The 27,910-nt window shown below is 42.7% G+C and overlaps 1 protein-coding gene across 4 annotated transcripts; it reads left to right on the forward strand.

Moving 5' to 3' along the window:
* On the forward strand, nucleotides 1-27,639 carry SLF2 (SMC5-SMC6 complex localization factor 2). 4 transcript variants are annotated; one of them, XM_052676577.1, is made up of 21 exons: nucleotides 1-270; nucleotides 1,369-1,419; nucleotides 3,230-3,273; nucleotides 3,741-4,447; nucleotides 5,391-5,445; nucleotides 6,858-7,951; nucleotides 10,367-10,449; nucleotides 11,042-11,155; nucleotides 11,431-11,598; nucleotides 13,790-13,889; nucleotides 15,263-15,338; nucleotides 16,625-16,766; nucleotides 17,060-17,168; nucleotides 17,495-17,671; nucleotides 18,203-18,300; nucleotides 18,966-19,053; nucleotides 19,550-19,681; nucleotides 20,152-20,229; nucleotides 22,677-22,763; nucleotides 24,106-24,174; nucleotides 24,979-27,639. In XM_052676577.1, exons 1-21 carry the CDS (start codon nucleotides 164-166, stop codon nucleotides 25,012-25,014), a joined length of 3,615 nt encoding a protein of 1,204 aa, XP_052532537.1. In that variant the 5' UTR covers nucleotides 1-163; the 3' UTR covers nucleotides 25,015-27,639. The 4 variants fall into 4 exon arrangements, with proteins under 4 accessions (XP_052532537.1, XP_052532538.1, XP_052532539.1 ...); XM_052676578.1 differs by having other exon boundaries at nucleotides 19,568-19,681; XM_052676579.1 differs by lacking the exon at nucleotides 1,369-1,419.
* Nucleotides 27,640-27,910: the final 271 nt, after the last annotated feature.

Here is a 27,910-nt window from a genome sequence, read left to right on the forward strand (position 1 = left end):
TTCAGGCGCTCGGCCAATCGGCGAGCTAGCCTAACACCGCCGCCGCCTCACGCCTACGGCTCCCGGGTGAGGGTCTCGGGCGCGGCCGTGCTATGGTGCCGGGGTCGGACTGTGATCTCGCATCTCCACTCCTCCTCGCAGGATCGTTCGGCCGCCGCGCGCCATGACCCGTCCGCTCGGAGTGGGCTCGTCATCACCGAGCCCGGCCTCTACCCGCTCCGGGCGCCATTTTAGGCCGACAGCGGGCAGGGGGTCGGCCCAGGACTGCAGGTACGGGCGAGGGGCGGCGGTCCCGCACGGAGGGAGACGGGGGGCAGCGGGGCCGGTTCTGTGCGGAGCCGGGAGTTGGTCTCGACGGCCCTTATCCGGAACGCTGCGTGCCGGCCGGGAGCGCTCAGCGCGGGGAGGGCGTGGAGCTGTTGTGGCGGGTCCGGAGGAGGGCACGGGGATGCGCGGAGAGCTGGAGCCCTATGGAGGCTGGGCGAGGGAGATGGGCTCGGAGGAAACGGCTGCGGAGCACCTCGGCGCGGCCCTGCAGTGCTTGAGGGGAGCTGGCGGGCGGGAAGGAAGCGGCATCGTGTACGGGGTGACGGTGGCGGGGCAAGGGGGAGCGGCCCTGAGCTGACGGGGAGATGTGGGTTGGATGTCAGCAGGAAATCCATCGTCAGAGGGCTGTGAGGCACCTGCACCTCTGCCCGGAGCTATGGGTGCCCATTGCTGGAGGTGCTGGTGCTGGGTTGGATGGCGCTGGGCTGGTGGGGCATGCAGCCCATATCGGAGTGGAGCTGGGTGACTGTTAAGATCCTCTCCTACGCGTTCTGTGATCCTTGTGTGGCCCTTCCAGCTTGGGACTACACGTGGTTCTTCTCTGCTGTGTGTGTGACTGCTGGCTCTGGTTGCACAGAAAGGCTGGGCCCAGGTTAGCCCCAGCACTCCCTTCCACCTCAGCTGCCTTGCAGTGGGCAAGCAGCCTGGCAGTGACAAAAGGAGTTGGTGCTGGGTGGTGTTTTCAGGTCATCGTTCAAAATCTGAGAGTCCTGTAGCTGCCTGCACGCCCGTCGTGTCTCTCACTGCTTGCTGTCAAGCCTGTCTGCAGGCTTCAGCAGTTGGACTGTAAAGAGAAGCCTTAGGTTGCCGCTGGTAGTGCCCCCCATTGTAAAATATAACTCTCATACAAGTTCTGTTAATAGCACAGTTAGTCTTCAGAGCTGATGAATCTGCCCATGTTCTGAAAGTCTTAATTCCGCTAAAGGCTTGATAAGGCTTTTCAGAGGCTGCCAGATCAAGGAGGTTTTGCTTCTAGCTGTATGAGGCAACTGGCAATTGTCTTACACTGTTAGCAGAGCCTTATTTTGTTTGTTGACACAGATCCTCTGTTTTGGTAACCCTGAAGGCTGGAAGAAAGGGTGGAGCTAGAAGGTCAGTTCCTCTTCTGTTGTTGCCTGCCGGTGAAAGTGAAAGTACTCACATGGTTCAGTTTGGCTGCTCATGAATATTTAAAAACAACTTTGATCTAAGAAAATACATTCTGCTGTGTGACAGTCCTCTAAAAGAACATTGTGAGGTTTTATGCATGACTGTATAGTTTTTTTTTTTATCATTAAGATGGTACTTTTCAAGGTTTTTCAAGATAAAGTTGCTAGGTAAAAAAGCAGTAGATAGTGATTAATGTTGATTCATCAGTTGTTCTTCCTCCTAGGGCTGGTTTTTGTCCTTCTATTAAAGCAGTAATGGAAAGCTGCTTGTTACAGCCCTGTGTTCTTGGGAAGTTGTGTATTTTCATAAGCATGAAGATCAGAATGGAAAGCGTGATGTTTTTCATCTTTTTCCTTCTGCTGTTCCATAAGCTTGCTTGCTTTCTTCTCGCAACTCATTTATTTGCTTGAAGTTTCTGGTACGTTTCTGTGCCCAAGAGACATCACATCACAATGCAGTCAAGTCCAATTTCTATCCCAAGCAAAACAAACAAACGAAAAACCAACCAAAAAACAATCCACTTTTTATTGATAGCACCTCTGGTCTCTCAGCTGTGGATTTACAAGGCTCTGCATGATTATGGTGCAAATACGGTGCTTGTTACAAAGTACTTGCATTCAACTGAAGGGCAGCAAAAGGATTCCACTGAGGTAGGGATGTGGTTGGGGAGAGGATGAGCAGAGCAAAGGTCTTTGGCTTTGGTTTATCTTCAAGTGCAGAGAAGGAATCTGTGCAGTAACTGGAGATGAGATTCGGTCTGCCCAAGTGGTTTGTATTGCACATACCAAGGATATAAGGATATAACCCTGGTTAGGAGCCAGGGCCGTTCTGGGAAGCTGGGCAGTGCTGAAGCTGTGAGCACTGGCCTCTGAGCTGCAGGAGTGGCCCTAGGCAAGTGCTGAGTGCTCCCTGCTTGGAAGCAAAGCCACAGCCACGAGCAAATGGGAATTTCAGCCTTTTGATTCTTCTGTTGAGTTGAAATTGCCCATGAGGGGGTGTCCATGTCTAACAGCGACCAGACTGTCTGAGTGAGGTATGGTCTGAATGCTGAAATACTGCTCTGCACTCAAGAACTGCGAGCTAGTGCTCGCTGATGTGACTGTGTGCGTGTAAAAATAGATGGCTGCAGGTGGCTGTCCCTGTTGGGAGCCAGGAGATGCCTGCAGCTCCTGCTGGAAGCCGTGCTGCTGATGGGACTGTTCCCACTGAGCAGCTGCCGCAGCACGATGAGGACAGACCCTGTTCTCTACACCTTCCTGCTTGCTGGCTCTGGCCTCTCCTCAAACACACTGCATTAATCTAACAGCAAAACTCATTTGGTGGGATAGTGAGTTGAATTAGCAACTGATTTGTTCTTGGAATAAGCAGTCTGTGTGATTCTGACCTTAAAGCACAGCATTTTCAGCCGGAGCTGCCAGCAGCAATGGAGAGGTTGTTAATGCCATGGCATTGGGTGCTGGTGAGGTCTCTTTGGCTTTATGCTGGGAGGGTGGTTAAGACTCACAGGGTTGATAACAGAAGTGGTTGAGAGGAAGCTGACAGGACAGCTTCATTAGTGAAGAGTAAAGGTTTGTTTGTTCTGATCTGTCCGAAAGCTGAACTCCAGGTTGAAATAAGAGCTGCTGGCATTAACAGCAAAACAAAAAAACCCACAAAACCCCTCTAAAAATAAATGTCAGCTTTTTGCTTTATTGGCTATGTGGACACGTAGGTATTGTTCTTTCAGACGATAATATTTATCTTTTCTCTTCAGAAACCAGTCTATTACAGAGTTCTTCAAACCAGTTTTAAAACAAGGTAAATATAAATGTCTTCCACTAACAAAATAAAAAATAAAGAGTTTTAATTATGTAGGTCTGCATAAGTCCTGACTCTTTCCAATCTGGAGCAGTGGCACAATGACTTCAATTTGCCAAATATGTCTAAATGAGCACATTTATACTTTTTTTTTCTTCCTTAAAAACATAACTGAATAAATAACTCCCTGCTAAAATGAGCACGTTTAAGTAGCAATGTAATTAGTAAAGTCCTTTTATCACACTTAGGCTGGCTGGTTATAACAACGACAGCCATGTGAAAAATCATGCAGTTGTGATTTGATACGGGAAACAGATTGTGCAGTACTAACAAATGCAAAGTGATTGAGTAAATTCACTTTGGGCTGTGTGGGGGAGAGGTAAAATACCAAGCAATGATGAAGACTCTTTCCCCCTCCCCCCAGTATTGTGGTTGTGAATGATAAATCTTCTCTTTTGCTCTTTCAGACCTTGGCCATAAAGACAGAAGTGTGTTGTGCTCCTCAGACACAGGAAACGTAAAAGATGCAGGAATTGAACTGTCTGTTCTACATGCTGGATGCTTTGAGAAGCAAACGACTCCTGCAAAGAAAGTTAGAAGGAAAAAGATGCCAGACCCAACACCAAAAACAAGCCCTATATTAGATGCCTTCTGGAAAGGAATTGAGAAAAAAGGCACTGTAAACTTATTGGAGGACAACGCAGTATGCAAGGCACCGGGTTCAGCATGGCCAAGGGTTGTGATTCGGAAACTCTTTGTTACTGCAGCATCTCCCAGGAATATGTTGGCTGAAAAAGATAAAGGTGTCAAGCCTGAGCAGGGAAGAAGTGAGAAGTACCTGGATGTAACAAGAACACTGCAGTCTTGTGAAAACAGTTGGGAGCAGAAAACTGACTGTATGGATACAGAAGAGACCAGCTCAGACTCGGATGGATGGGTTTTAGCAGAAGCTGATTCTTGGAAGGCTGGTGCCAGAAATAACAGCAATGCAAACAGCACATCTCTGTGCCACAGCTCAGGGCTCCTCTTGAAGTTGCCGTGCACTCCGCCTGACTCCAAGTTTAGGGTAGCACTGGGAACTCTGCACAGAGGAGGAAAGCAGAAGACGCGTAGAACGAAGCAATCTAAGGCACATCACTTAAAGCCATTTTCAAGAACAAGTGTATCACATCAGGTGTGTTTAGAAAGGTGGTTAGGATTGAAACTGGAGACTGCTGTGCATGCGGCTCTTGATCTAACGTAGGCTGAAATTCTGAGTGCTGCCTTCTGCATGTGCAACAAAGCTTTTTCTTCCTCTGTAAAAGTTGGGTTGTGCCATTAGTAAGCTGGTTCATAATTGTTTCTCAGTAAATGAGAAATTCTGGCTTGAGAATAAAAAGGCTGATGTAGCTGTAAGCATGCAAATGCAGTGTGATTGATATGGTCGTTATTTCGTAGAGCAGATGTCCTTCTGGGAGTGGTGTTGTGTTTTCTTGTGTTGTAACATAGGGAACAGCCTGGCAGATTTCTGCTCTTTAGAAGCTGTGGTGAATATCAGTTCAGATTTATGAACTTAAGCCACAGTGGTTGGATAGAATTGGGAGTAATCATATCAAATATGTGGTATTTCAATGCAAATTGAGTTATATTCTTGTTTTGGACAAGCAAGAAAGCCCTTTAAAGAGTAGGTGTTTACTTAGGAAATTGTGTGCCTCCACAAGGTATGAATGAACACAAAGAAGATTAAGCTTGTCTTTTTTCTCCTTAGCACCATTCATTCTGTGTCTGATTGTCTGTGCTTACTGTAGTTTTGTAGTTGAAGTTCCTCATGGATTGTTGAGGAAGGCCAACTGGCCCAGAGAGACAGGTGGCTAATGGCCTTAATTATTATTGCAATACAGTGATTTAGAAACAGGTCAATCTGAAGAAAAGTTGGGGAAAAAAATAGGGTGTGGATGAAGCGTCCTTTTGATGAGACCATTGCTGCTGCATTTTAAGCTTGTCTTGAAGATCATTATTGTGTTTCTGGGAGTGTGTGAGACTGAATGTATTCTGGAGCCAATGCTCAGCTCAGGACATCAACACTGTTTTTAAAACGTGTGCAATTAACATTTTATCCTCTCCCTCTTTATTTTTAGGGAAATGGATATTCAAGAAAAATATCACATTCTGCTTCGAGGGAGGCTGCCTCAGGTAGATGCAGTACTACTCTGATGGGATTAATTAAGCTGCCAGGTTCATCGCTTACTGTCTTTATGTTTTTCTATTGCATGCATGTAGTTAAAATAGATTCTCTAGCTTGTGATATGTATTGTGGTAGTTGAGTGCAAGATAAATGAATGTGGAAGTTGTCTCAGAAAGAGGGTTGTTTTGTTAGTGGGATTCAGGTGATCAGGACAATTTGCATACAATTGTATGGATGTCAGTGATAGTGACAGCCATTAAAAATAGTTTGTAACTCGTCAGAGGAAGCAGATTCAAGGTATGTTTATTGAAATGATAGGAGTTTCCTGTAAGGAATAAATCAAGTCCCTGCCAAAAATCACTGCTGCTGTGTAGTCCAAGCTATTTCTAATATATGGCAAGCTTGAAGAGGTTTAAAAGTAATTTGGGATTTTAGTGAAGAATGAATTGTTTATATGTTAGTGATTACCTTTTTGTGTTAAAGGCCATAAAACTATTCAGAGGTTCATTTGGAAAATCTGTGCTCGCTGTGGTGGTTAACAAATTTTGTCTTTTGGCTTAAACAAACAAAAAGCAGCAGAACAAACCCACTGAACAGAACAGTAAGGTTTGGTCAGTGTCCTTGCTGATTTTTGCTGCTTGTAGCCATCTTATTTTGTTCTAGGGTAGGTAGAAGTAGGTTTGTAAAGCTCATGTGAATCAAGCTTGAGGTGGATTGATAAAACAAGTATAAGATTAGTGAAGTAACTTCACTGTGTAAAAATAACGCTCTGAAGCAATGTTCCTGTGGTTTGATGTGCCAAATTCTACATTTTTATACTATGTAATGCTAACTGAGAATGGCAAAATTATTCTTAGAAAGGATCAGGTCTTGCTCTACTTGCATGGCCCACCTCGCTCGATTTAATAACAGCGCGGTTGCTTGGCAATTGTTACTGGCCCAGTCCAGGATGATTGTTCTTAAAATAAGCTAAAAAATCCAGGGATTGCCATGGTGTGGATCCTTGGCTGTGCAAACCTACTGGGCCCTGTGCTGCCATGAATCCCTTCCACCTATGCTAGCACTGGAGGTTGGCCAGTGCTGCAAGGAGCTGATCTGGCTGGGAGCTGATGGCAGTGTGTGGAAGTGGTGCTGTGCTGTAGGAGCTGAGCTGCTTTCAAAATCAAAGTATTTCACTTCCAGGTTAGTTAAGATGAGTGGCCAGGTAAATCTGAAGTGTGGTCTTTTGTGTTCAAGGAGAATGGATGTGCTGTTGTTCCTCATCAAAAAGCTTCAGTTGTAGTTGATGTACAAATGCTTGTTGTAAGTCAGTTGTTGTTTGGTTTGAGTTTTTCCTTGTTTTTAAGAGTAGACTGTTACAGTTTTGACAGCTTCTTGAACAGCAGTAGTGGTTTATTTCTTCTTGAATGTTTTTCCACAGGTGACCCATCCCAACCCAAGCAGGACTCAAAACATGATGTATCCTCTCCAAATCCATTGAGAATGTCCCCTGAGAAAGCTGCCAGTGTGTGGAAAAGCCAGTCTGCTCCATTAGTCGGCCGTAGAGCCCAGATGTCTTCTGGGAAGAGAAAACGCACTGTTATGAGTGTGTATGCAAACAGCTCGAATCAGTGCGAAGAAGCAAGTTCCAGTGACCCTGCTTTGAGAAGGTCCTCTGCAACTGGGAAAAATCAGAGGTCTGCTTTGGTTAAAAACATTGTGCTGAAGTCTCCGTGCGTGGATGCGCTGCAGCTCGTGGAGGCTGCTGCTCTGCCCAGTCGTGGTTCTCCTCTCTCGGAGGAATACCTTGACTCAAGCCATGAAAATGAGAAAAATAATTGCTCTTCTGGGGGCTTGGCATCATGTTCTGCACAGCGTCGTAATGAAAATAGCCGGGTTTCTGTTGTAGACACCAAAGAGAATCAATTGCAGGTGGCCAACTCACACTTCTACTTGGACGTGTCCCTGCCTTCTCAGGAGAAAAGTGCTCTCTTGCCTTCTCCACACCATGTAAAACAAACAAATACTGTACTCGCAAAAGATGTGAAATCTCACCTCCAGAATGCTGTCTTCTCTCAGGTAGTACCAAAAAGATGCACGCTCAATAGAGCTGACGGTATTTCACCCAGCAGCACTTCTTCAGGAACAGAAGAAAAGGCTTTAGAAGATGTTTCAGATTTTTGTCCAGTGGAAGGTTCTAAAAAGCTTACGGTCTTGGAAGAGAGTGATAAAAGGGTTCAGTGTTCATTGCCTTTTAAACAAGGATGTGAGGACAACGATTGTGTATCTTCAGAACTCTCAGAGTTAAAAGTTGGAAGCACCTGTACAGAGATGTGCCATATGAATGGCAAATCAAAAAGCAGTTTTGATAGTGAAGATGAGACTTTAGAGTGCATTCTAGATGATGATGATGACGATGAAACGTTCATACCATTGCAAGAAATCCTGTCTTCAAGTGGCAGGCCTCAGACAGAAGCCCTGGAAGGAGACAGTTTTGATGATCTCCTCAAGGGCACCACGGCTCTGACAAATCATGTAAGTGGATTTAAAAAAAAAAAAAAAAAAAAAAAGCATTGTCAGCTTTTTTAGTATCTTTTTAGTATCTTTTTTTCAATGACTGTCTTCTTTTGTTCTTAATGTGTGTAAACTCAGTTATTTCCCTGCAAAGCTGGGGACTTGGCTTACTTGAGGGTCCTGTGCTGTGCAGCGGAATGCAGTCAGTGTAAGGGTGCTTCTTGCCCTTGAGATGGTTCAAAAATCTGTGTCCAGTACTTGGTCTGCCTGGTGTTTTCCTTGAGGCTGAATTTTGTGGAAACTGAAATACGTTAGGATTTCAAAACATGGAATGAATTCTGCTCACGAGGGATGAATGACAGGGTATTATGGCAATGAATTGATTTGTCTTTTAAAAGTTACCCTATTCAGTGGCAGTGTGTCAAATAAATTGTAGCTTTGCAGCTCTACTGTAATGTTCATTAGCAAAGTCTTGCACCTGTGCTGGGTGTAGCGTTCCTACAAAGCTGATGTAGGTTTGAATGGCGGTACTCAAGTGTGTCTGGCAAGGCTGGTGTTAACTTTCTGCCCAGCAGCGGGTGCTTCAGTGTGATGTGCTTCATGTTTGTGACCAGAACACTGTTGGTAAGCCATTGGTTTTTCAGCTGTTGCTGAGCAGTACTGGCACAGTGTGAAGGCTTCTTTCTGTTCTCCATGCTGTGGCCCTAAAGTGAGGAGGCCAGAAGGGGAAGAGAAGCCATAGTGAGGCACAGGCAGGGCAGCTGGCTGCAGCTGGCCCATGGATATCCTGGCACGTTGTCATGCACTGCCATGAAATGAAAGGTGCTGCAGAGCTTCTGGCAGGCAGCCCTTAAGGCTCTGCTTGGAGACAAGGTAGGTGGTGGCTTGCTTCTGGGAGCTGATGGTGAGTGAATGCCGGGTGCATCACTTGTTGGTTTGTTTTCCCTTCTCTTATTTAACTGTTATCTAACCCCAAGAACGTGCTTGCTTTTGCTCATCCTGCCCTGCTGCGCGGTGAGGGAAGAGTGAGCAGGTTCTGTTGCCTAGCTGCTGACTGGGGGAAACCCACCACAGTTTTACACCACAGGAAAAAAACTTGTTGGCAGAATAGCTGTACTCTTGTCCTACTCATCTCCCATCTATAAATCTCTGGAATGGTTTCTTTCGCTGAGTTTCTTTTAAAATGTTTTTCCATAAGCAAGTGTTAGGCAGCCAGATTGCTTTATCTGTCCTTACGAGTAATGGAGCAAGCAAATTATAGAATGGACTTTGATGGCTACATACATATTCCACAATCTTAATTGACGTGGCTGTGTAATTAATGGTCAGGAATGATAAACAGATACAGCCCAGGTCAAGTGTTTGTGGATGTGACTGCATCGTTTGGTGTATCCTCCTTCTGTGTAATTAATGACCAGCACAGACAAAACAACTGAGAACTGTTCCATGACCATGGTTTCAGCATGTACTGGCATTTTTGTCTTTTGTAAGAAGGAGCACATGTGCAAGTTGGAGTACACTCTTGATTTCTCATTGTTCACTTTGGTCATGTTAAATGGCTGTGAAGTAAGGAAAGTGGACTTCAACATTCCCATGTTTTCCCACTGATTTGTTTCTGTGTTAGGATTCTCACCTGAAGCTTTCCCTTATCTGATGACTTAGGAGATGATGTAACAGAGTGATGTTTTGCACTTCAGGAAATGGTGAAAGTAACACAGATGCACTGAATCATTTTCAGGAGTTGTGCACAGAAGTGGGGGATTCCTGGAGCCTCTGTGGATTGCAATGAAGCTGTGCAGTAAAGGCTTCTGATGCAAATGTTGTTCACGAAGACTTAGCTGCAGGTTGGCTTTAGGGAGAGAAACAGAGGCTTGCTTTGCTCTTCAGATTCATTGTGAAGCACGATCATTTCTGAATTAATCACTGAGAGATTTGACTACAGAAAGTTGTCAAGGAACTGAGAAATCCAACTATTAATTGTTTGGCTTTTCAGGGTTTCTTTTGAAATTTTACCTTCAGGTCAAGTGTATTTAAAATTGGAAAAGGCTAATAGTGATTAGAGCAGAAATGCTGAGCGATGGCCTGAAGCAGTGATTGAGGTGGGAAGGCAGGGCCAGCCCAGGAGAGCTCAGGTGCAGGCAATGCAGAGTGACTGGATTGTGTGGAGCCAGGATCCACCCCTTCCCAGGCCTCATTTAAGGGTTGGCAGTGGAGCTGGAGGCATCTCTTGGTGCAGATCCCTGCCTACCTGAGGCCTTCCAAAGATAAGCAGCTCTTTTCCTTCATTTCTGTATCCATGGCTGCTGCATTTGGGCTTATTCTCATTTGCTGCAGCTGAAGACTTTGCCACCCTGCTGTTATCATCCATAATAGCATTACGGCGACTGATAGAGTAGTTTGCAGTAGTTTTAAAATGTCTTACTATTTCCTTTGCAGCTTTCTAAGCCTCCTGTTGGTACCCAGGTGTCATATGTGAACAGCTTAGAACATCTCTTGAAGGAGAAGGAACAATCTAAAAGGTTTGCTGTTTTTAAAGCTACTTTCAAAAGTTTAATATGGAGTTGTAGAAGCTTAGGCTTACCTTGTCTCCCCAAACATGATGGGATTTGAGTGACAGCAAGTTAAGCTTTGCCTCCTGGCACTACTGCCATAGGTCTGATAGGACCTACCAGCATGGCTTTACTTGAGAAGCTAAGTGACAGGCTCTCTGCAAGCAGTAGTGAGTGATATATGATATATCTGTCTCTCGCAAGTGCTGGACTAAATTTACTGCTGCCTTTGCTGTAGGTCACCTACCAGCTAATGGCTGCTGGTCGGGCATGAAATAAAAACTGTTTCTGTGGGCTGACTATACAAGTTTCTTCAAAGTCATCTGCAGCTCAGTTTTGTTTTCCAAAGTTGTGTAGACTGTCAGTTTGCACGCAGGTACGCAGTTCAGTGGATAGAGCTAAAGAGCGCTCTTTCAGGGCAAAAATGTAACGTGGTGTGTGTGCTGATGGCAGTCACTGGTGGTAAGCAGGTGTATGTGCTAATAAATGCTTTTTCTTAAGTGGTGTGAGTCTAGTAAGTGATGCTAAATGGTGATATGTTTTGCTGTTGCTGGTATTGCAGGCTGGGTGAATTGGAAAAGCGGTTGCGAGAAGACGTACAGAGAAAGGAAATTGATTCTTCAGATGGAGAAAATGAAAATGCTGTGGAGAATGGAGACCTCTCAGAAGAACACAGGTCCTTCCTATTCCAAAGCCAATTAAATCCAGTCCTTTTTTTTTTCCTTAGTCTTTTTCTCAAATCTGCCCCTTGTTCATCAGCTGTTGTTAATATGTCTGTCGTGAGCCATTTCTATCATCTTTGGGGGCTGAGTGGATTTTCTCAGATGTCACTGTGTGTTAACCTAACTCAGCTTTCACATAAGGCTGATGTGTTCATCATCTGAAAATGACTGTCTCAGACAGCAAATAGCCTCTTGTTCAAATTCATAAAAGCAATTTTGGATTTTACAGGGCATTTATAAAGAGATTTTCAGTAGTAGCTCATGCTATACCTGACTACCATCCTGGAGAAGATGTATTTGATTTATCAATCTCTGGGAAAATCTTCAATCAACATGACCTTGACTTGAGGAATTTCCATTTCATCCCTCAAAATCCTATAGAAAAACTTCTTCTTAGGTAAGAATAACCTCTTTGTTCTGTTGTGTTTAGTTGTAGGATTTTCACAAGTTTTAGCAGTTCTTAAGTTAAAACAGCATCTTGGTATGCAAATGAACTGTAGGCAAGATTGACTCGTTTCCTGAAATTGTCCTTTCTAGCTTAGTTATATGGAACAGTGAACAGTGACCCTTCCTTCTTTCCTCTTCAGTGATTCTTACGAAAACATCTGAAATGAGGTGTGAGGGAATGCTCTGGCCTCTTCAGTGCTTATACTGAAGGCAGCAAGGCTTGTGAAGGACTTGGAGAATATGCCCCATGAGGAGAGACTGAAGGAACTGGGGCTGTTCAGTCTGGGGAAAAGGAGGTTAGGGGAGACCTTATTGCTCTCTTCCAATATCTGAAAGGTGCTTACAGCGAGAGTGGGGCTGGTCTCTTCTCACTGGTGACAGGACGAGGGGAAATGGCCTTAAGTTGTATCAGGGGAGGTTTAGATTGGATATCAGGAAACACTTCTTTACAGACAGGGTTGTTAAGCACTGGAATAGGCTCCCCAGGGACTTGGTTGAGTCACCATCCCTGGATGTGTTTAAAAACTGTTTGGATGTGGTGCTCAGGGCCATGATTTAGTGGAGGGTAGTTAGGGTAGGATGGTCAGTCGTGGTTGGACTCAGTGATCGAGGGTCTTCTCCAATCTGAGTGATTGTGCGATTCTACTGTGCTGGGTACAAAAGCTTAACTGTCCCAAGGCAGAAAGAGGACCTCAGTGATGAAGTTGTGTTATGCAACGTTGCATTATGTCTGCTTAAGAATGTCCTGTGCTGAATGGGCCTGGGACCTCAGATTCCTCATAGTTCAGATTGCAGGAAGTCAGTTTATGGCATTCAGTTAAATTCAGTCACTGAGCTCAAAGTGCAAATAATACGCATGTACAGCAGTTACCATGCTGCTAAGAGGCTGTCAGGCTGCAGGTAGATGGACAAATTCTTCTGTAATACCTCAAGTGCAAATTCTGAAGAATTCCATTGATTTCAGTTGGTGATTTACTGCCAGCTAGCTCTGTCAGACTGAGAGCATTGATAACGTGCTAGAGGATTTGGTCTGTGTGTGTGTGTGTGTGTGTGCTGTTGTGGGTGTGAGGAGGAGAGAGGTTTCTGTTTGCCTCCTGAGGACGTTGTGTTTGTGATACCTTCTTCTGGATTGGGGCCTATCTGTTAATATGATTTAAAGATCACAGGGTTATAAGCTTCAAGAAGTATCTTGTAAATCAGTAACTGGAGGAATGAGAAGTAAATGAATCATCCCTTGCAGTGATGATTGAATTGCTTAGGTGTTTTGAAGCCACCCAGCTGTTACATACTGGCTCTCCAATTGACAAATGGAGGTCTTCCTAGCCACCTCATCAGTCAGATAGGTACATGGTTTATGGAGCAGTCAGGACTTGGGTTTCTCAGGAGACCTCCCAGTCCCAGTAGTTACTGAGAACAGGGGAGACTAAAGAGGTGTACGTGGGAAATTGGCTGTTGTTAATTGGGTATCATTAGTTCAGCTGCTTAGGGCATACATTACTTTCTAAGGAAGTTTAAAATAGTTTACTACAAAATCTTACCGATTTTCTGTTCTCCCAACAGTTATTTGTGCACTTCAGCAAAACATGGCAAAGATGAGACCATTTGATTTTAGTAGCTTAATTTTTACCTCCAGATTACTGAAAATGAAGATTCTTTAAAAAAAAAAAAAAAAAAAGTTGAGGTTGTTTCAACTTCAAACATTCTTTTCTTTACCTGTAAAAGAATGTGCAAGTTTCATTGAACAGTGAGGGGAAAAAAGATAATCTTGCTGACCTGATGGAATCCAGCAGCCTGTCTATGTAGACAGGCATAATCCTTCACAGTACAGTGATATAAATCAGTTTTTGTTTGCTAATATTGTTCTCCAATAATAAAAATGTTTCCAAATCTTGTGGTATGGCATTTTGGAGATAATGATGGCTGTTCTCCACTTAGCACTTAAAAATTTTGTCAAGAATAAAGTTCAGTTGCTACAGCATCTCACAGCAGGTAAGAGCATATGAAGGGTCAACTATGAAGATAAGATGAACTTATGTGCATCTGCTGTTGGTGATTTGAGGGGTGGGGAAGTTCTCAGTGCTTTTGTGAGATTGCTGCTGCAGTCACTAATGGATTGTTCTCTTCTCCACTTTGTCTTGCAGTTCTGATGTAACACAGCAGCTTTTTTTGGCTGTTCATGGTTTTCTGAGTTCTTACAGTTGCAGTGTGTGTCCCATTCCAATTCTGAAGTGGCTTTTTCAGGTAAGGCCATACAACCTGTCACTGAGAATTTCTGAAAGCCTTACTGAAAAATGGATTGGGCATTTAGCTACTTATGAGAATCTTGCTTTTAAATTGTGAGAAGAAATTGTGTCTGGATAGACTGTTCTTCCTGAAGGCTGGTCACAGTACAGATAACTGGTACCAGTGAATCTGTTGCATTAGGTTAGCAATTCTTCAATCCAAAGCAACTTTTTTTTATGGGTTCTGATTTTTTTTTTTTTTTTTTCCCCCTGCAGTCTGAAATATTTTGTCATTAGAAATGAAAACACTGGCAATGTTTTTTTTCTCCATTTCCTGAGTGACTGCAAAACCTCCTAACCTTGCCTGTCTTTGTTCACGGTATTTCATGTGAAAATGGCATAACCCATACTGGATGAGGAAGTATTTCAGGATGTCAAGTGTGGGGCAAATCAGAAGCAAATACTAATTTGTTTCCTTCCACCCTCAAAAAAAAAAAAAGTGCACTCTGCAGTTTGTACAGGCATCACCTTGTAAATCTAAGTACTGCATTTTGTATTTGTAGAATGTTGGCTCAAAAAGTCTAGAGACACTCGAAGGAAGCGTGGCAGTTTTCTTTTTAGATGTCTGTGTTGGGAATTTACATCATTCTGTTACTCTCAAAAATGCCCCTGTCCTATCTTCATTCTATTACTATTTGCCAACCATTCCTAAAATGAAAAATAAAACTGGATTGCAGCCAGTCAGTTGACTTTCTGCTTCTAGCAAAAGGGGAACATTTTTGTCCTCTTACCTCATTTTCCCCAGCTGGGGAAAGATTGCTTTGCACTGCTTATATGAGCTCTGACATCCTTTAGACAAGGTGGGAGTGTGAGGCAGCTCAGTTTGCTCAGCCAGCACAAAACTGTCTAACACATGGGGGGCAAAATGAGGTGAAAGACACCAGGAAGCACGAGGTGTATTTCTCCGTTGTATCTTTGTAGTCAGGCATTTGTTGTTTTGGCTGAGTATTGAAGATGCACAATTTACCCATGATTGGTAAAGGATGCAGTCAATTCTCAGTTGCCCTCGCTTCTGTTTAAAGAGTTCAATTTGATCCCAGGTAGAAATGGGTTCCAAAAGGATATATGATACCTCCATTCTCTTACTCTTCAATACCTTCTTATGACTAGATGGATTCAGCTTGGGGTTGTTGCATTCTGGTACTGTAAACAACTGCTTCTAATGTATTCGCAGAACATGTGCCCTGCTTGAAATGATCCATAATTATTCTGTTTGCGTTGCTGAGGAGGGCTTGGTATTTATTTGCTGTTTTGTTGTTTTTATTTTACTAAAGAAAACTGAGGTCGTGCAGCTCAGTATTTGACATACAGCTCTCTTTTTCTCCTGCACAGATGATGTCTGTTCATCCTAGCTATTGTGTTTCCACCCAGATTTTAGACAAGTTGATAGAAATAACACTAAACAATGGTGAGTATTTGAGAGATGGACAACTTACCACTGAACAAAATCATATCTCTTCTGCTAAACAGAGGGGGAGGAAAAAAGCACTGGTTCTGTTCTGTGTTTCTGACATAAGCAACAGAAGTTTCTGGCTCATGTCTTGAATTGGTCCTCAGTAAGGGTGTGCAAGCTTTACCACAAGATGTCGTCCTGGTGTATATTTGCCTAGCTGTGCATGTGATGCAGAACCTTTTGCACTTGTTCTATCTTTCACAAATGGGATTGACCTGAGGAGGAGTCCAGTTTGATCCAAAGTCCTTTCTGTCTTCTACATTAAAAGCTTTTTGTAGTTTGGGGGACTACAAGATGGTTTTCACCTAGTAGCACCCAACACTGCATAGTTCACTTTCCAAATTAATGATGAAAGAAGCTGTATGCATGCACAACTGTATACGTGCACAGAAACACCTTGAAGGGTTGCTTGTTTGTGTGTTCTGCATTCCTTCATCTGTACTCTAAAAAATTCTTGAGTAGCAGATCCTTTGTATGTTCCCCATGTCTTCATTTAGATCCATCACAGTCACTGTGATGGTTTGCCAGTTAACATCATTATAGTAATCAAGTTCACTTTTGAAGCACTTGGTCAGATCTATTGAAATTTTTGTATGTATTCTGAATGTCACTGGAAACAGGACTTGTTTGGTATGAGAGGGATTGTAGCCTCTTGTTGCTTTGTTGCTGCTCAGGTTGTTTTGGAAGGAGTCACTGAAACTGATCAGTGAGTGCTCAAAGAACTCAGAGGGGTCTCAGCACATCTCTGTATCTCTCTTGAAACAGGATGAAGTCACCTGCAGTTACTCCTGAGAAGTTTGTTAAACTACAGTGTTGCCTCCTGTAGAGTCTCCAGGATGTTCTGAGGCATTCTGTTCTGTTGCTAAACTAAAGATGCATTTTTTTTTTATAACAGTAGAACACTGAGATCTGAAACTACAATGTCTCAAGTGTTATTTGTTTATATTTGTGGATGTTTTTCTTGAAGTAATAGCTGGATGTCACACTGAGTGATGTGGTCAGAGCCATCATGGGTATTTGATGCTTGAACTTCATGATGTTCCTGGTCTTTCCAGACTTAATGATTGTACAAAGGTGTAGAATTTAGTGTAAAATGCTGCATTAGACTACTGTAGCCCTGCTGTGGTTCTGCAAGTAGCAGCAATTCTTCTGAGATCAGAGCTACTAGAATGGATTAAACTTCTGGGAAGGAGTTAATGCAAATAACTCAAACTAATATGTCCCATATCTCTTACTTGTAGCCTCCATCAGTGATGAACAATCTAAACCGTGGATCCCTTCCCTAGCTGATGTCACAACTGTTTTTGTCAATATGGGTATTATGTTCAGGTCTCTCTTTCCATTGCAACATCTTCAGCCCAACTTTAATGAGCGGGATATTTTGTAAGTGCTTTCATTTTGATATCTATTGCTTGGGTCCTTCATGACCCTTTGGTGTCTTCTGCTTAGAGTCAGTGTCGTTTGTTGCCCTACGGCTTCCTAAGGGGGGTTTGCAAGAGTTGTAGCCTACCTGTAAATAATGAATTACAAGTTTGAGGTGTGTGTGCTCTGTAGCTGGGGCCGGTTTCATTTGAAGGTGTTTAAAACATGCGGGGTTTTTTCCTTCAGTTTGATGCGCATAAGGCTTTGTGGTCATTTGAATTGCTGATTGCTCCAATTAGTGTCTCTTTTATTAGAAGTCAGAGGCAAGGAACAGTGAGCAAAGAGCAGCCGGGAGGATTTGCCGACTCTGCCAGTCCTGCCTTCTTCTGTTTACCAGAAAGCAATCTAATGAATGTCATCAAGGTGAGAAAACCCCACTTAGTGCACACAGGGTTTTTTATTTGCAAGCAAAAACCCTGGTACCTTAATTTAGCTTTGAGCATGGTCCTTGGAGTAGATAAAACCCTAGCATAGCATCTAGCTTCATGTTCAGCAGGTGATCCTTCAGGAGCTGCTTGGGGGGGGAATAGAATGCAGGCAATTACTAGGAGATAAGCTATGGATACATAAGTGTTACAGTGACAAGTTGTTGCTTGAAGGAAATTTTAACGTGATGGTGCAAAACTTAAGTTCTCGTTACCCTTTAATAGAATCTAATTTCAGATTTTAATGTTATTTTTGTTTTTAAGTTTTTAGACTTCTGCACAACAGTAATTCAAGATGGATATACAGATCAAGAAATATTGCTGCTGCTTCTGTTGCTTTTTAAAATAAGCTTGGACAAACAGCTAAAGCAAGTCTCTTTAATAGATTTCCAGTGCCTTCTCACAAAGCTTCTGATAAGTATTAAAGACTGGGATACAAAGGTAACTTTGGAGTTCATTTTCTGGTATTAAGTTTATGGAAGTGCAATTTAATTTTTAAGAAGCTTGTTTCAATTTTTTTGTTGTTCCTTGGCATAGTAGAAAAGAACTGCTTGACAATGTAATGTGAACGAACTGAGGGCTTTTTAGCTCTGTGGGATTTGGGAGGTGATTGGTCATACTGGGAGAGTGTTTGCCCAGTATCACTCTGCCTGTCTCTTCTGCATGGGGCTGTTGTACTGAGCTGGCAGTGATTTGGGTGGATACTGGTTAAAGACAGCTGTTTGACAGAATGAAGCCAATGATTGCAGGGAGCAAAAGCAACCTGATCACAGCCTACTGCAAAATGCTCTTCAGCAGGGAGTGGGAGTCTCTTCATGGGCATCTTCTCTTGCTAGCCCCATTCTTGTTAACATCTATGCTGTGTATTTTGCTTGGGAGCAGATGAGTATTTCTTAGCAAATAAAACAAACACCTGCTGTATGCACAACTCAGCAATCTGGGATTTTTTGAATTGTTTTTGTTCTTTTGCAGATGCCTGAGCTCTGCCTGGGGGTGAGCGAACTCTCCAGTCAGCACCATAATCTGCTGTGGCTGGTTCAGCTGGTGCCCAGCTGGATAACGCGTGGACGGTAATGGCACTGCAACAGCTGATTTCTTTGTGTAAACCCAAAGCCTGAGAAATGCAGTAGCTGTTACAGAAGTGGTGGTTCAGGTTATTTTTCTTAATACTTCAAAACAAGCAAAAAGCCTAAACACCAAACAAGCAAAAGCAACGCTGAACCAAGTATTTGGGTTTTCTTGTATATTTTGGTTGTTGTATGTGCAGTTTTTGTTTGAATATCGTTTCTTTATCACCTCTTCTGTGAAAAAGGGTTGTTTTCCATTTCATGGACTGCAGACTTCCTGGTGCTTTATGGTAGAAAAACGATTGACAGCTTCAGATTCAAACACCTATCACCATTTTTGTCTGAGTGACCAAAAGTTAAATGTTCTTTGGATGATGTATCTGATTTTTTTGTGTCAGTCTGTTATGAGTTCTGTGTGCTGAAATAAATATTGTAGTGCAGCTGAGAGATGACAGTGACTTTGCCCCTTGCTTTTGGACTTGGAGGCAAGTATGCAGCCACTATTATGCATGAAAAGCTGCATTAAGGCAAGAATGTTTATGTCCTAACGGCCTCCTTTCTAGGTTAGTAACATTCTGTAATGTAGCTTTGCTAGGCTTTGTAGCAGCAGTGAATGTGAGATGTTACCTGGGAAATGAGTTTTTAAAAATCCCCTACTTGTTTTTCAGGGAAGTGAGGCGGCGCCTGAGCCTTGTGATAATTGCAAAGCTGCTTAACAAAAAGCACACGAGGATACCTGATGACTGTGACAAGCAGGTACTGCACGTCTGGGTGTAGAAAGCATCCATGTTGTTGTTGTTGTTGTGCTCGAATGTACTTTGTGTGGTACCATAGGCCTAGTTTCCTGTTTAAGAATGGCCTCTCACTGACTTTTGTTTAGATTACTAATGGAAGTGTTTGACGTGTAACCAGTATATTCTGCACTTCAAGTGCTATGTTACTTATGTGCCTAAGTGTTCACTTTGAGCACTGAAAGAAGAGCAGACTTCTCTTCAGTCCTCCTCTTACATATCTGTGTGGAGTCACTTTGTTTTCATAGGAAGGATCTGCTGGTGAGGATGTGAACACTTTATAAACATGTAAACACTTTGGCAGTTCTTGACTATTCATAAACCAGAGCTTAAAAGCATCAATGTTAAGTAAGTCCCTGCTATAGATGTTCTTGTCTTAGATAATATGATAGTGGTGCTCTGTTTCACATTCTCCATTGCCAGTAAAACAATCCCACTTGTAAATGCACATGTATCTATAGATGTCTCTTCTGCATCAGTATCTGGTGTACATGAAGCCTTCTAATCTGCTAGAGAAGATGAGAAAAGATGAGCAGCAGAATGTCAGTGAAGAACACATTAAAGAGCACATTAATACAGAGCTGGAACAGGAGGTATGTAGCCAACAGGACTTTTTTTTTTTTTTTTTTTTTTTGCATTTGTGTTTTTTACACCTGCAATTTTGAAAACAAATCTTTTATTGTAAACTAATTTAGGAAAACTTCCATTCAGCTGAAAATTCAGAATTGGTTTGGTTATTTGAGACTATGAAATGTATTAGCAAGTATTTTGGTCTGGATGTAGGTGATGGGGAAAATGATGCCAAATGTGAATTTAATTTTCTGTAACTGAAGGCCCAGAAAGCTTTGTGGGCTATCTAGGTAACTTACAACAGCATAATACTGTTTTTAAATGTTATGATATATGAATGTATTACTTCCAATTATTTAGGAACAAAAAAGTCTGTCCTCTTATTTGTTCGTTGAAGGTGCCACTGAAGTCATGACACCAAATTATTAAAGCAGTGAGGATGCTCTGTGTTAAGGTGGTTTTGGCTGCTACAGCTCTGTTTGTTTCTCTACAGGTATATTACCTCATCTACATCCTGCTCCATCTGGTCAGTGAAGCTAGTTTCTTTGACACTGTAAACGCTGACCAAAGGGTGAGTAACTTCAGTGACCAGGTCTTTAGATTTTGATATACTAATTATCATTAATAAACTTCTGCTCAGAGGCAAAGCAAATGCAGAAGGGCTTTTCTCTGCAGTAAATGCAAAGAAAAACTTCTGCGTTTTTCCAAGTGGAATTATGGAAAAAGAGAAGGCTGTAGATCAGCAGATGTGTTATTTTTCACAGAATAAATGGAGATGAGTACAGATTCTCAGAACTTCAGTGAACCTGTGTGAACTTTATTGTGAAGCTGAAATTTTTCAATCTATAAGAAAAACACTTTGAAAATAACCAGTAAAATATGCTGAAACATAACAGCTGTGTTGGGGTGCAATCGTGTGGCAAGTGAAGGCTAGGACTGTATCTCTTCTGCTCTCTGTAGCAGTATTTCCCTTCTTGCAAAGAGTGAATATCTGTTAACCATGACCTTCTGTTTGGCCTTCTGGTAGTCTCGATTCCGATTTCTGCAAGCATTTGCTGTGAGTTGCTTGCTTCATGGTGTTTGTGCAAGTCTTCTGTCCCACTGAACCACTCCTGGCTCTTAAGAAATGTCATATGATCTGGTGAAGATGCTGGTAAAGCATTATGTTTGCTTACATTTTACAGAGTCATAGAATGGTTTAGTGACCGCTGGAGGTCATCTGATCCAACCACTCTGTTCAAGCAGTGCTGCCTAGAACAGGTTGCCTAACACTGTGGCCAGACAGCTTTTGAGTATCTCCAAAGGGTGAAGCTGCCTAACCTTTCCTGCAACCAGTTTGAGTACTCAGCCACCTCCACAGTGAAGTGTTTTCTCGTATTCAAATGAAACCTGTGTTTCAGTTTGTGCCTCATCCCCTCCGTCACAGGAGCCTCTATTTTAAAACAGCCTCTTTGCAGCCTCCCATCAGATGTTTTTCGACATTACTAAGATCTCCCTGAACCTTCTCATTAGGCTGAACAGTCCCAACTCCTCCAGCCTTTTCTCAGAGGAGAGGTGTTGTAGCCCCTTAATCGTTTTGGTGGCCTTTCATTGCACTCTCTGCAGTGTCTCTGTGTTGACTGGGCACCACGCTGCAGGGAGGAAAGGATCACCTCTCTCAGCCTTCTGGCTGATGTCCTGCTGCACTGTCTTTCTGACAAGCAGCCAGGTGGTTGGAGTCCCCTTTTAAGATCAGAGCTTGTGAACGTGAATCTGCTCTTCTGTCTGTAGAGGGCCTCATCTGCTTGTTCTTCCCAGTCAGGTGGCCTGCAGCAGGTACTGCTGTAATGTCACCTTTATCTTTCCTCTCTTTAATTCCAACCCATAAGATCTCAGTGGAGTCTTTATCCATCCTCAGGCAGCTGCTTTTACTCATAGAGAGCATCACACCCTTGTCTTCCCATCCTGTCTCCCCCTGAAGGCCGTAGGGCTTCAGTTTCCTACTCGATTGCAGAGAGGTGGTTGTGTGCTGTAATATGAAGTCAAACCACCTTTGGTATAGAGAAAACTTGTATTGCAGTGACCTTCTGGAATTTGATCTTTATAACTGCCTTCCTGAAGATTTATGATGGGGATTTAAAATTCAGTTAAAAAACAAAACAAAAATCAAAAACCCTGCAGCTATATACACAAACCACTTGCATTTCTGAATTTCTTGATGAAGAAATAGTCTGTTCTTGAATGTGAGATGTGGGGTGGAATTGGACAGTAGCTGGATATTATGCAGGTTGGACATTGTATGAAATTGGTATTGTCATTTCAGTTCTACTTACCTTGCAGTTGGATGGGGTGAACTGTCACTGAGGCACCTGAAAATGTTGATAAGTGGAATTTCATTGCATTTCACTTAGAGAGTGCAGCTGCTTTGCAGCAGGTCAGTGAGAGACTAAGAGCAGGAATTTTATCATGAAATTCAGAACTTCAGATCTTGGAGCTGTTACTGGGGATGGTGGAGTTACAAAACTGTTATTAAAGCCATCAGGAGCATAGAGAGAAGTATCAAGATCAGTGCTTAAACCCTGTGCGTGTTTTACCTTCTCAGCTAATTCCTATGGCCTGCCAAAGGAAATTACCTGAATCGTGGGTACTGAAGAGGTTATTTGCAGCTGTTGTAACTTCAAAACCTTTTTCCATCAGTGAAAGACCTGAATTGTATTTTTCTTGCTACTTTGGGAACAGAGGGGATTTACAGATTAGTTAGCAGGAACTTCAACATTTGTGATGTGTAGCTGTGTTCTAATGAATCTTTACAATTGCTTATTTAAGCTCATAGAACTTTTAAGTCAGGTGCATATCAACAGCTGGTACAGGATCTTGTAGTCTTGTTTTCTTTCTTCTTCCCCCTTCCTTCTTCCTAGTTCAGAGAAAACTTCAGGTTAAAGCATGTATTTTTTCACATTGAAAGAAACAGTTAAAGTAAATATTTTAGTTTCAACATGGTCATTTAAATAGCCATACTCTTTTTTTATCTTTATTTAGCAACACTTACTGAAGTTTTGTAGTACCTTGGATAAGCACATAAAATGTGATATTAGGGAAGATGCGAGGCTGTTCTATCGAACAAAGGTAAGACCCCTTTGCTTGTTACTTTTGTTTGGTCTTTTCTAGTGCTGTTCCCTCCTCTCAACACTGGAAGTTCCAAGACTTCCTCGTGGATTTATTTTTCCTGGTTTTGCTGTCTGTCTGTACGCATAAATGCAGGTCTGTTTTAATGCACTGAAAATACTCTTTGCTAACAACAGGATGCCGGCAACACTAAGATGTGAGCTTGTCTTCCTCTTAGGAAGGCATCTCAACTTTCAGACAACAGAGTTGTTGCTCCTTTTCTCTTCCGTGGCAACCTCTGGTAACTGACAGGAATCAGTCTTGTACTTTCAGGAATGGAGGCAATATGCAAAGCTGGATACAGAGAGCAGAAGAAACCAGCCAGACTGTCTTGTGTGTCCTTTATTTTCAAAGTAGTTAAGTTAGTTGTTAAAACGTTGTGTATTTATGCCAACACTGTATGTGGTGTAGCATCAAGCTTGGCTAATTGTCTTTCATTTGCTTTGTGGCATGTAGCTTGCTAATGGTAGTCCTAACTCTGACTTTCGTGCTCTGCATGCTGTCATAGCAAGCTGAATCTCAGCGTTGAAAAGCATTGCCTTCTTCATCTTTATGTCAGATGTTTGCAGTTGTGTTCATAACTCTAAAAAAGGCTGTGGGTTTTTTATTCAGCCAGATGGGTTAGAGCATGGATCCTGTCAATGACTTAATGAATCTTGCCTTGAATTTTTTGAATCTCAGTTCCCTATTCTGTTTGTTTTCCTTGCACTGGGAGAGGATAACCTTGCTCTGTTTTTCCTTATTGCTACTTCTTTTTTTTCACTGTAGCACTGTAGCAGCTGCTGTAGCACTGTAGCACTGCAGCAGCTACCAGAAGAGACCACTGTGCTGGGTTTTACATTGAATGCAGAGCAAATCTCAGCTCTTGTATTTCACACCTGCTTGTGGTTGGCTCTGAGGAGGAAAAAAAAAGAGCAAAAAAACAACACCACACCAGGTTTCTGTATAAGGAATTCATTTTGGAATCGTGGTGCTGCATTCTTGGCTTCTGTGATTGCATTGTCAGGCACCTTTTCTAGTTAGGAACAAGCCCCATGTCACAAACCTAACTGAACAGGGGCTGAGAGAGTTTTTGGAGGCCAGAGGCTTGTGTGGTGACAGACACTAAACATGGAAAATCACGTGTTTGTGTAGATACCTGAGTTGGGGATGTCGTTGTGGTGCAGGCGGTGATGCTCTCTGCCTGTTGTCAAACTGTTCCCTCCCAGAAAGCCTCCAGTTGGGTTTTTGGTTTGGGTGGTGGCGATTGTAATTTGTGACTTTTCTTAACAGAAGGGCTAAACTAATCACTCTGAATTTGCAGGTGAAAGACTTAGTTGCTAGGATATACGGCAGATGGCAAGATCTGATACAGAACAGCCGGCTTACTCAGGTAACGTGAGGAAACATTCCTATTTGTTTTCATATTGCAGAGCCGTTTATATTGAGTTAAAACTCCGTCTTTGCTCGCTTGGGTGTAACAGAGATATCACCTGGATCCTCAAAAGTGCTGTTCTTTCCAATGGCTTGTGTAACACCCTGAAGTGCTGACACTGAGTCAAGTTGCAGGGCCTGTCTCTTATTACAGTCATTAGCAGATGCTTCAGAAGGGACTTTTGAGTGGGGCAGGAATGCAGCGAGGCACTTCCTGCTGTTGTCTGGCAGTTTGACTTGGAGGCTGCTCCAGTCCAGTGCTCTAAGCACATCTGTTTAACAGCTCTGGATGAACATAGCCCATCCAATCTGTCTAATTCTGTGCAATGATTAGGAAAACCCTTTAATACTTTGTAATCTGGTGAATTTCTAACAGGAAGTTTAAATTATACGTATATGCTTACTACTGATTTCAATTAAAAACTGTGTAATTAACAATTGTCTCTAAAGCATATTTGATCAGTCAAAGCAGTATTCAGAAAAAGACCTCACTTGTAGTATCTAAGGTTTCCTGCTACAGGAAGGGAAGTGAATTAGGTGGCAGATGTGGTTGCAGAAGTTACTTAGCAGATGATGGAAGCTGGTAAGGATACAACTCTTAGAGACATTTGGATTTGATTCACGTATGGGGATGGTGTTTCCAAATAACACTGTAGGGATTTGCAAACTGATGTGATCTTACACTAAGCAGTTGCCTGCTCTCCTCCTTACTTCAATGTTTGTTGGTTTGTTTTGAGTTTTCTATTTTGTTTCTACTCTTCAGGGAAAGCTACATGACTTCTGGGAGCCAGATTCATGAGATCTTGCCTAGATCAGGGAAATAACAGCAAAAAAACCCAACCTGAAACGGAGGAATGTAGAGAAGGAATGGAGCTTCACCTTGATCAGAATGCAAGAACTACTGGCCACCTGAATTAGAACCTGAGCTTGGTTTAAGCAAATACGAAAAACACAGTGATCCAATTTGATTGGCATTGCTTTTACTGTGAACACTGTGGCACTTCTGAAAGTGGGTGAACTGAAGCAGCAGCTATTTCTGTAGCTCTGTCTAGATTGAATTTTATCATGTTGAAAGTTGAAGGAAGCTTTATTTCCGCTGTTAATTGTGACACGTCTTTGGAAACTGTGTATATTGGTTTTCTATAACCTATAAGTATTACTTTGGGATGGCTGGAAAAGAACTGCCCTGTGATGTGAAATGAGTCTAGAAACAGTATTATACCTTCTCTGTTGTAAGCAGGTGAGGAAGTGCTTCACTAGCAGAGCTGCCCACACATCTTGGTCTGCAAAGCAAGATTAATTGGTCTGACCATCCAGTCTCTAAATAATAAAATGGCAGTGATGTGTGCACAAGTGATGGGGTGTTTTGTTCACTTGAGGGTGGAGACAGCTGAAGAGAGGCTGTGCCCATACAATGTAAGTGGATGCTGCTTTGCTCTGTTGTCTTCTAACAAATAACAAAGCAGAACTTAATACAAATAACAGAATAGCATTTGCTGTTACTGCAGTGCATTCGTTTTAACTTCCTCATCTTCAGATGTTATTTATGCAGTGAATGTGACTGCACAGGAAGTGATTTTGTAAGATCCTATTGTAAATAAGCTCCCTTACACGAGTGGCCTTGTGCTACTCTTTAAAGAAAAATCCCTTTAAGCGCTTTCTCTAAATGGAGAAAATGCTGTTCCTAAAATATCAAGTTTGAGGATTTGAGGAGAGGTGGCCAGTGCATGTGAACGTTCACTGAAAGCTGTATGAGTAGTGAATTCCTTTGTGCAAAGTCTTGCTGCATACACAGCGTGAGCTCAGAGCTCCGTGGGCTGTTTGCAGTAATGAGGGGAAGATGTAATCCCTGTGTGTGTGCTTTCCGTGTGAGTGCTGTAATTTAAACGTACACTGTGGGCTCTGTGGTGCGAGTGTGTGTGTGAACAGGAAGTTACAGTGGGTAGAATACCAAATGGGAAATCCAGATTTTTTTAATACTGCTACAGTTGTGTTTTATAGTCTTGTTTCCTTTTAATTTGTGTAGATTGACCCATCTTCTCCTGTACAGTAAACTTCCTACCGCTTGACAGGAATGTAAAGTAAGGTTAACGTTAAAGTTAAATCTGAAGTCTGCATGTTGTGTGTAAAGGAGCTGCTGTGAGTGGGCCGCAGGCTCCAGGGAGGGGGTTCTGTTGGGGAGTCGGTGTTTTGTCTTGCCTTTCAAATGTAGGCAAAAAGTCTGCAGTCTCTGCACCCTTCACAGGACTGTTAACTTCTCTTTGTCTCGGTGAGTGTTACATCGTTATCTGAGGGCAGAAAGAAGGCCCTTTTTTAATCCCAGCGTGTCCCTTCGGAATCGGTTGAATCTACCTCAAAGGGAATCTCCGACAACAGGACTGAGGCTGAAAGTAGGAATGGTGTGTCGGTATGCAGGTATGCACTGCCCTCTGCTCTGCCCAGCGCTCCCTGTGCGACAACATTCCGTCTGGTTGCAGTTGCTTCTTATGCTTGAATATATTGTATGTGATTTTATTAATGTTCCTATCTTTTTCTCTCTAATGTTGTATACGGTTTTTAAAAGTACGCTTACTTTAACTTGTATATATTTTCTTACCATGTAAAATTGAATTTGTGGTCCTGTATATTTTGGAGAAGGAAAGGGGTGAGATTTAGATCGGCGTCTTTCTTTGTTCCTCGTGTTGCAGTTTGGAGCACCTTGAAAGTGCTGGGGATGTTTTTCTGTACAAAATAACCACTTTGTTACTTACTTTTATTCAGTAGACCAGTGAGAAATAAAACCAGACTTTTCTAATCCGACGTCTGTGCACAAAGTCACCACATCAACCGCTGCGCAGAAATACGGCTGCAGGTCCTATTTGGGTCTTCCTGCAGCGCTTAGGTTCACAGCCGATTAGCTTACTATAAATGGAGAAAGTCTTGGAGTAATTCTTAGCTCTGCCAGTTCTGTGTTTTCATGCTTCATGCCTGTGTATACATTCGGGCTTTTTCCCTCCTCCTTCTTTGTCTGGACTTCCTTCCATCTGTCTGTAGCTGAGTTCCAACCCTTGGTTGCTCCTTCTGGACTCTGGTTGAATTGGAGCTTGTCAGTACCCTGGCAGAGGTGAAACCAAAGCATTGCTGCAGTGTCTTGAATGGGGCTGCTGAGCTGAGTGCTGCTCCAGGGCTGTGAGGAACGGCCCAGCAAACCTGCTGCCGTCTTGTTTCACCCAGCCAGAAGTTACATGCATTGAAAAAAGCTGTTTGCACACTAAATGTCAACTGCTTTGGTTGTCTTCAGATGTACGTTTTTGCACTGAGGTTTATCTTTTGATATTATGTTGGTTATACTAAGAACCATGTTATCTTGTCTCATGGGCAATTGGGTGTACTTCATTACAGTAATCACAGATAAAAAACAATTAAAAGTGGACTATAAAATATACATTTGTGGCTCTGATTTTTTTCTTTCTTTCTTTTTTTTTTTTTCTCCTGACAAGCCTCTCCATGGCTTTAAAAAAAAAAAAAAAAGTTTGTTCCTAAGTTGAAGAAACCTGCCTGCAAAGCTATTTGCACATCTCGTGTCCTCCCAGAGCTGTTGTGAAACTTGGTAATGGCAGGGGATTTCAAAGTGCCGAACGGCCTGCAGGCAGGGCTGGCTGGAGGGCAGTGGGATGTGGATGCATCATTGATGCAGTGGCTGCAGGAGCTCTCTG

Source organism: Tympanuchus pallidicinctus, unplaced genomic scaffold (genome assembly GCF_026119805.1).
Source record: "Tympanuchus pallidicinctus isolate F22 unplaced genomic scaffold, pur_lepc_1.0 scaffold16, whole genome shotgun sequence".
Lineage (NCBI taxonomy): Eukaryota > Metazoa > Chordata > Aves > Galliformes > Phasianidae > Tympanuchus > Tympanuchus pallidicinctus.

Bases quoted from the DNA above. Each gene is read 5' to 3' on its own strand.
- SLF2 (XM_052676577.1), top strand. From the start codon at position 164: ATGACCCGTCCGCTCGGAGTGGGCTCGTCATCACCGAGCCCGGCCTCT. The intron at 3,274-3,740 runs GTAAATATAAAT...TTGCTCTTTCAG, and splicing joins CAAACCAGTTTTAAAACAAG to ACCTTGGCCATAAAGACAGA. The intron at 17,169-17,494 runs GTGAGAAAACCC...TTTGTTTTTAAG, and splicing joins ATCTAATGAATGTCATCAAG to TTTTTAGACTTCTGCACAAC.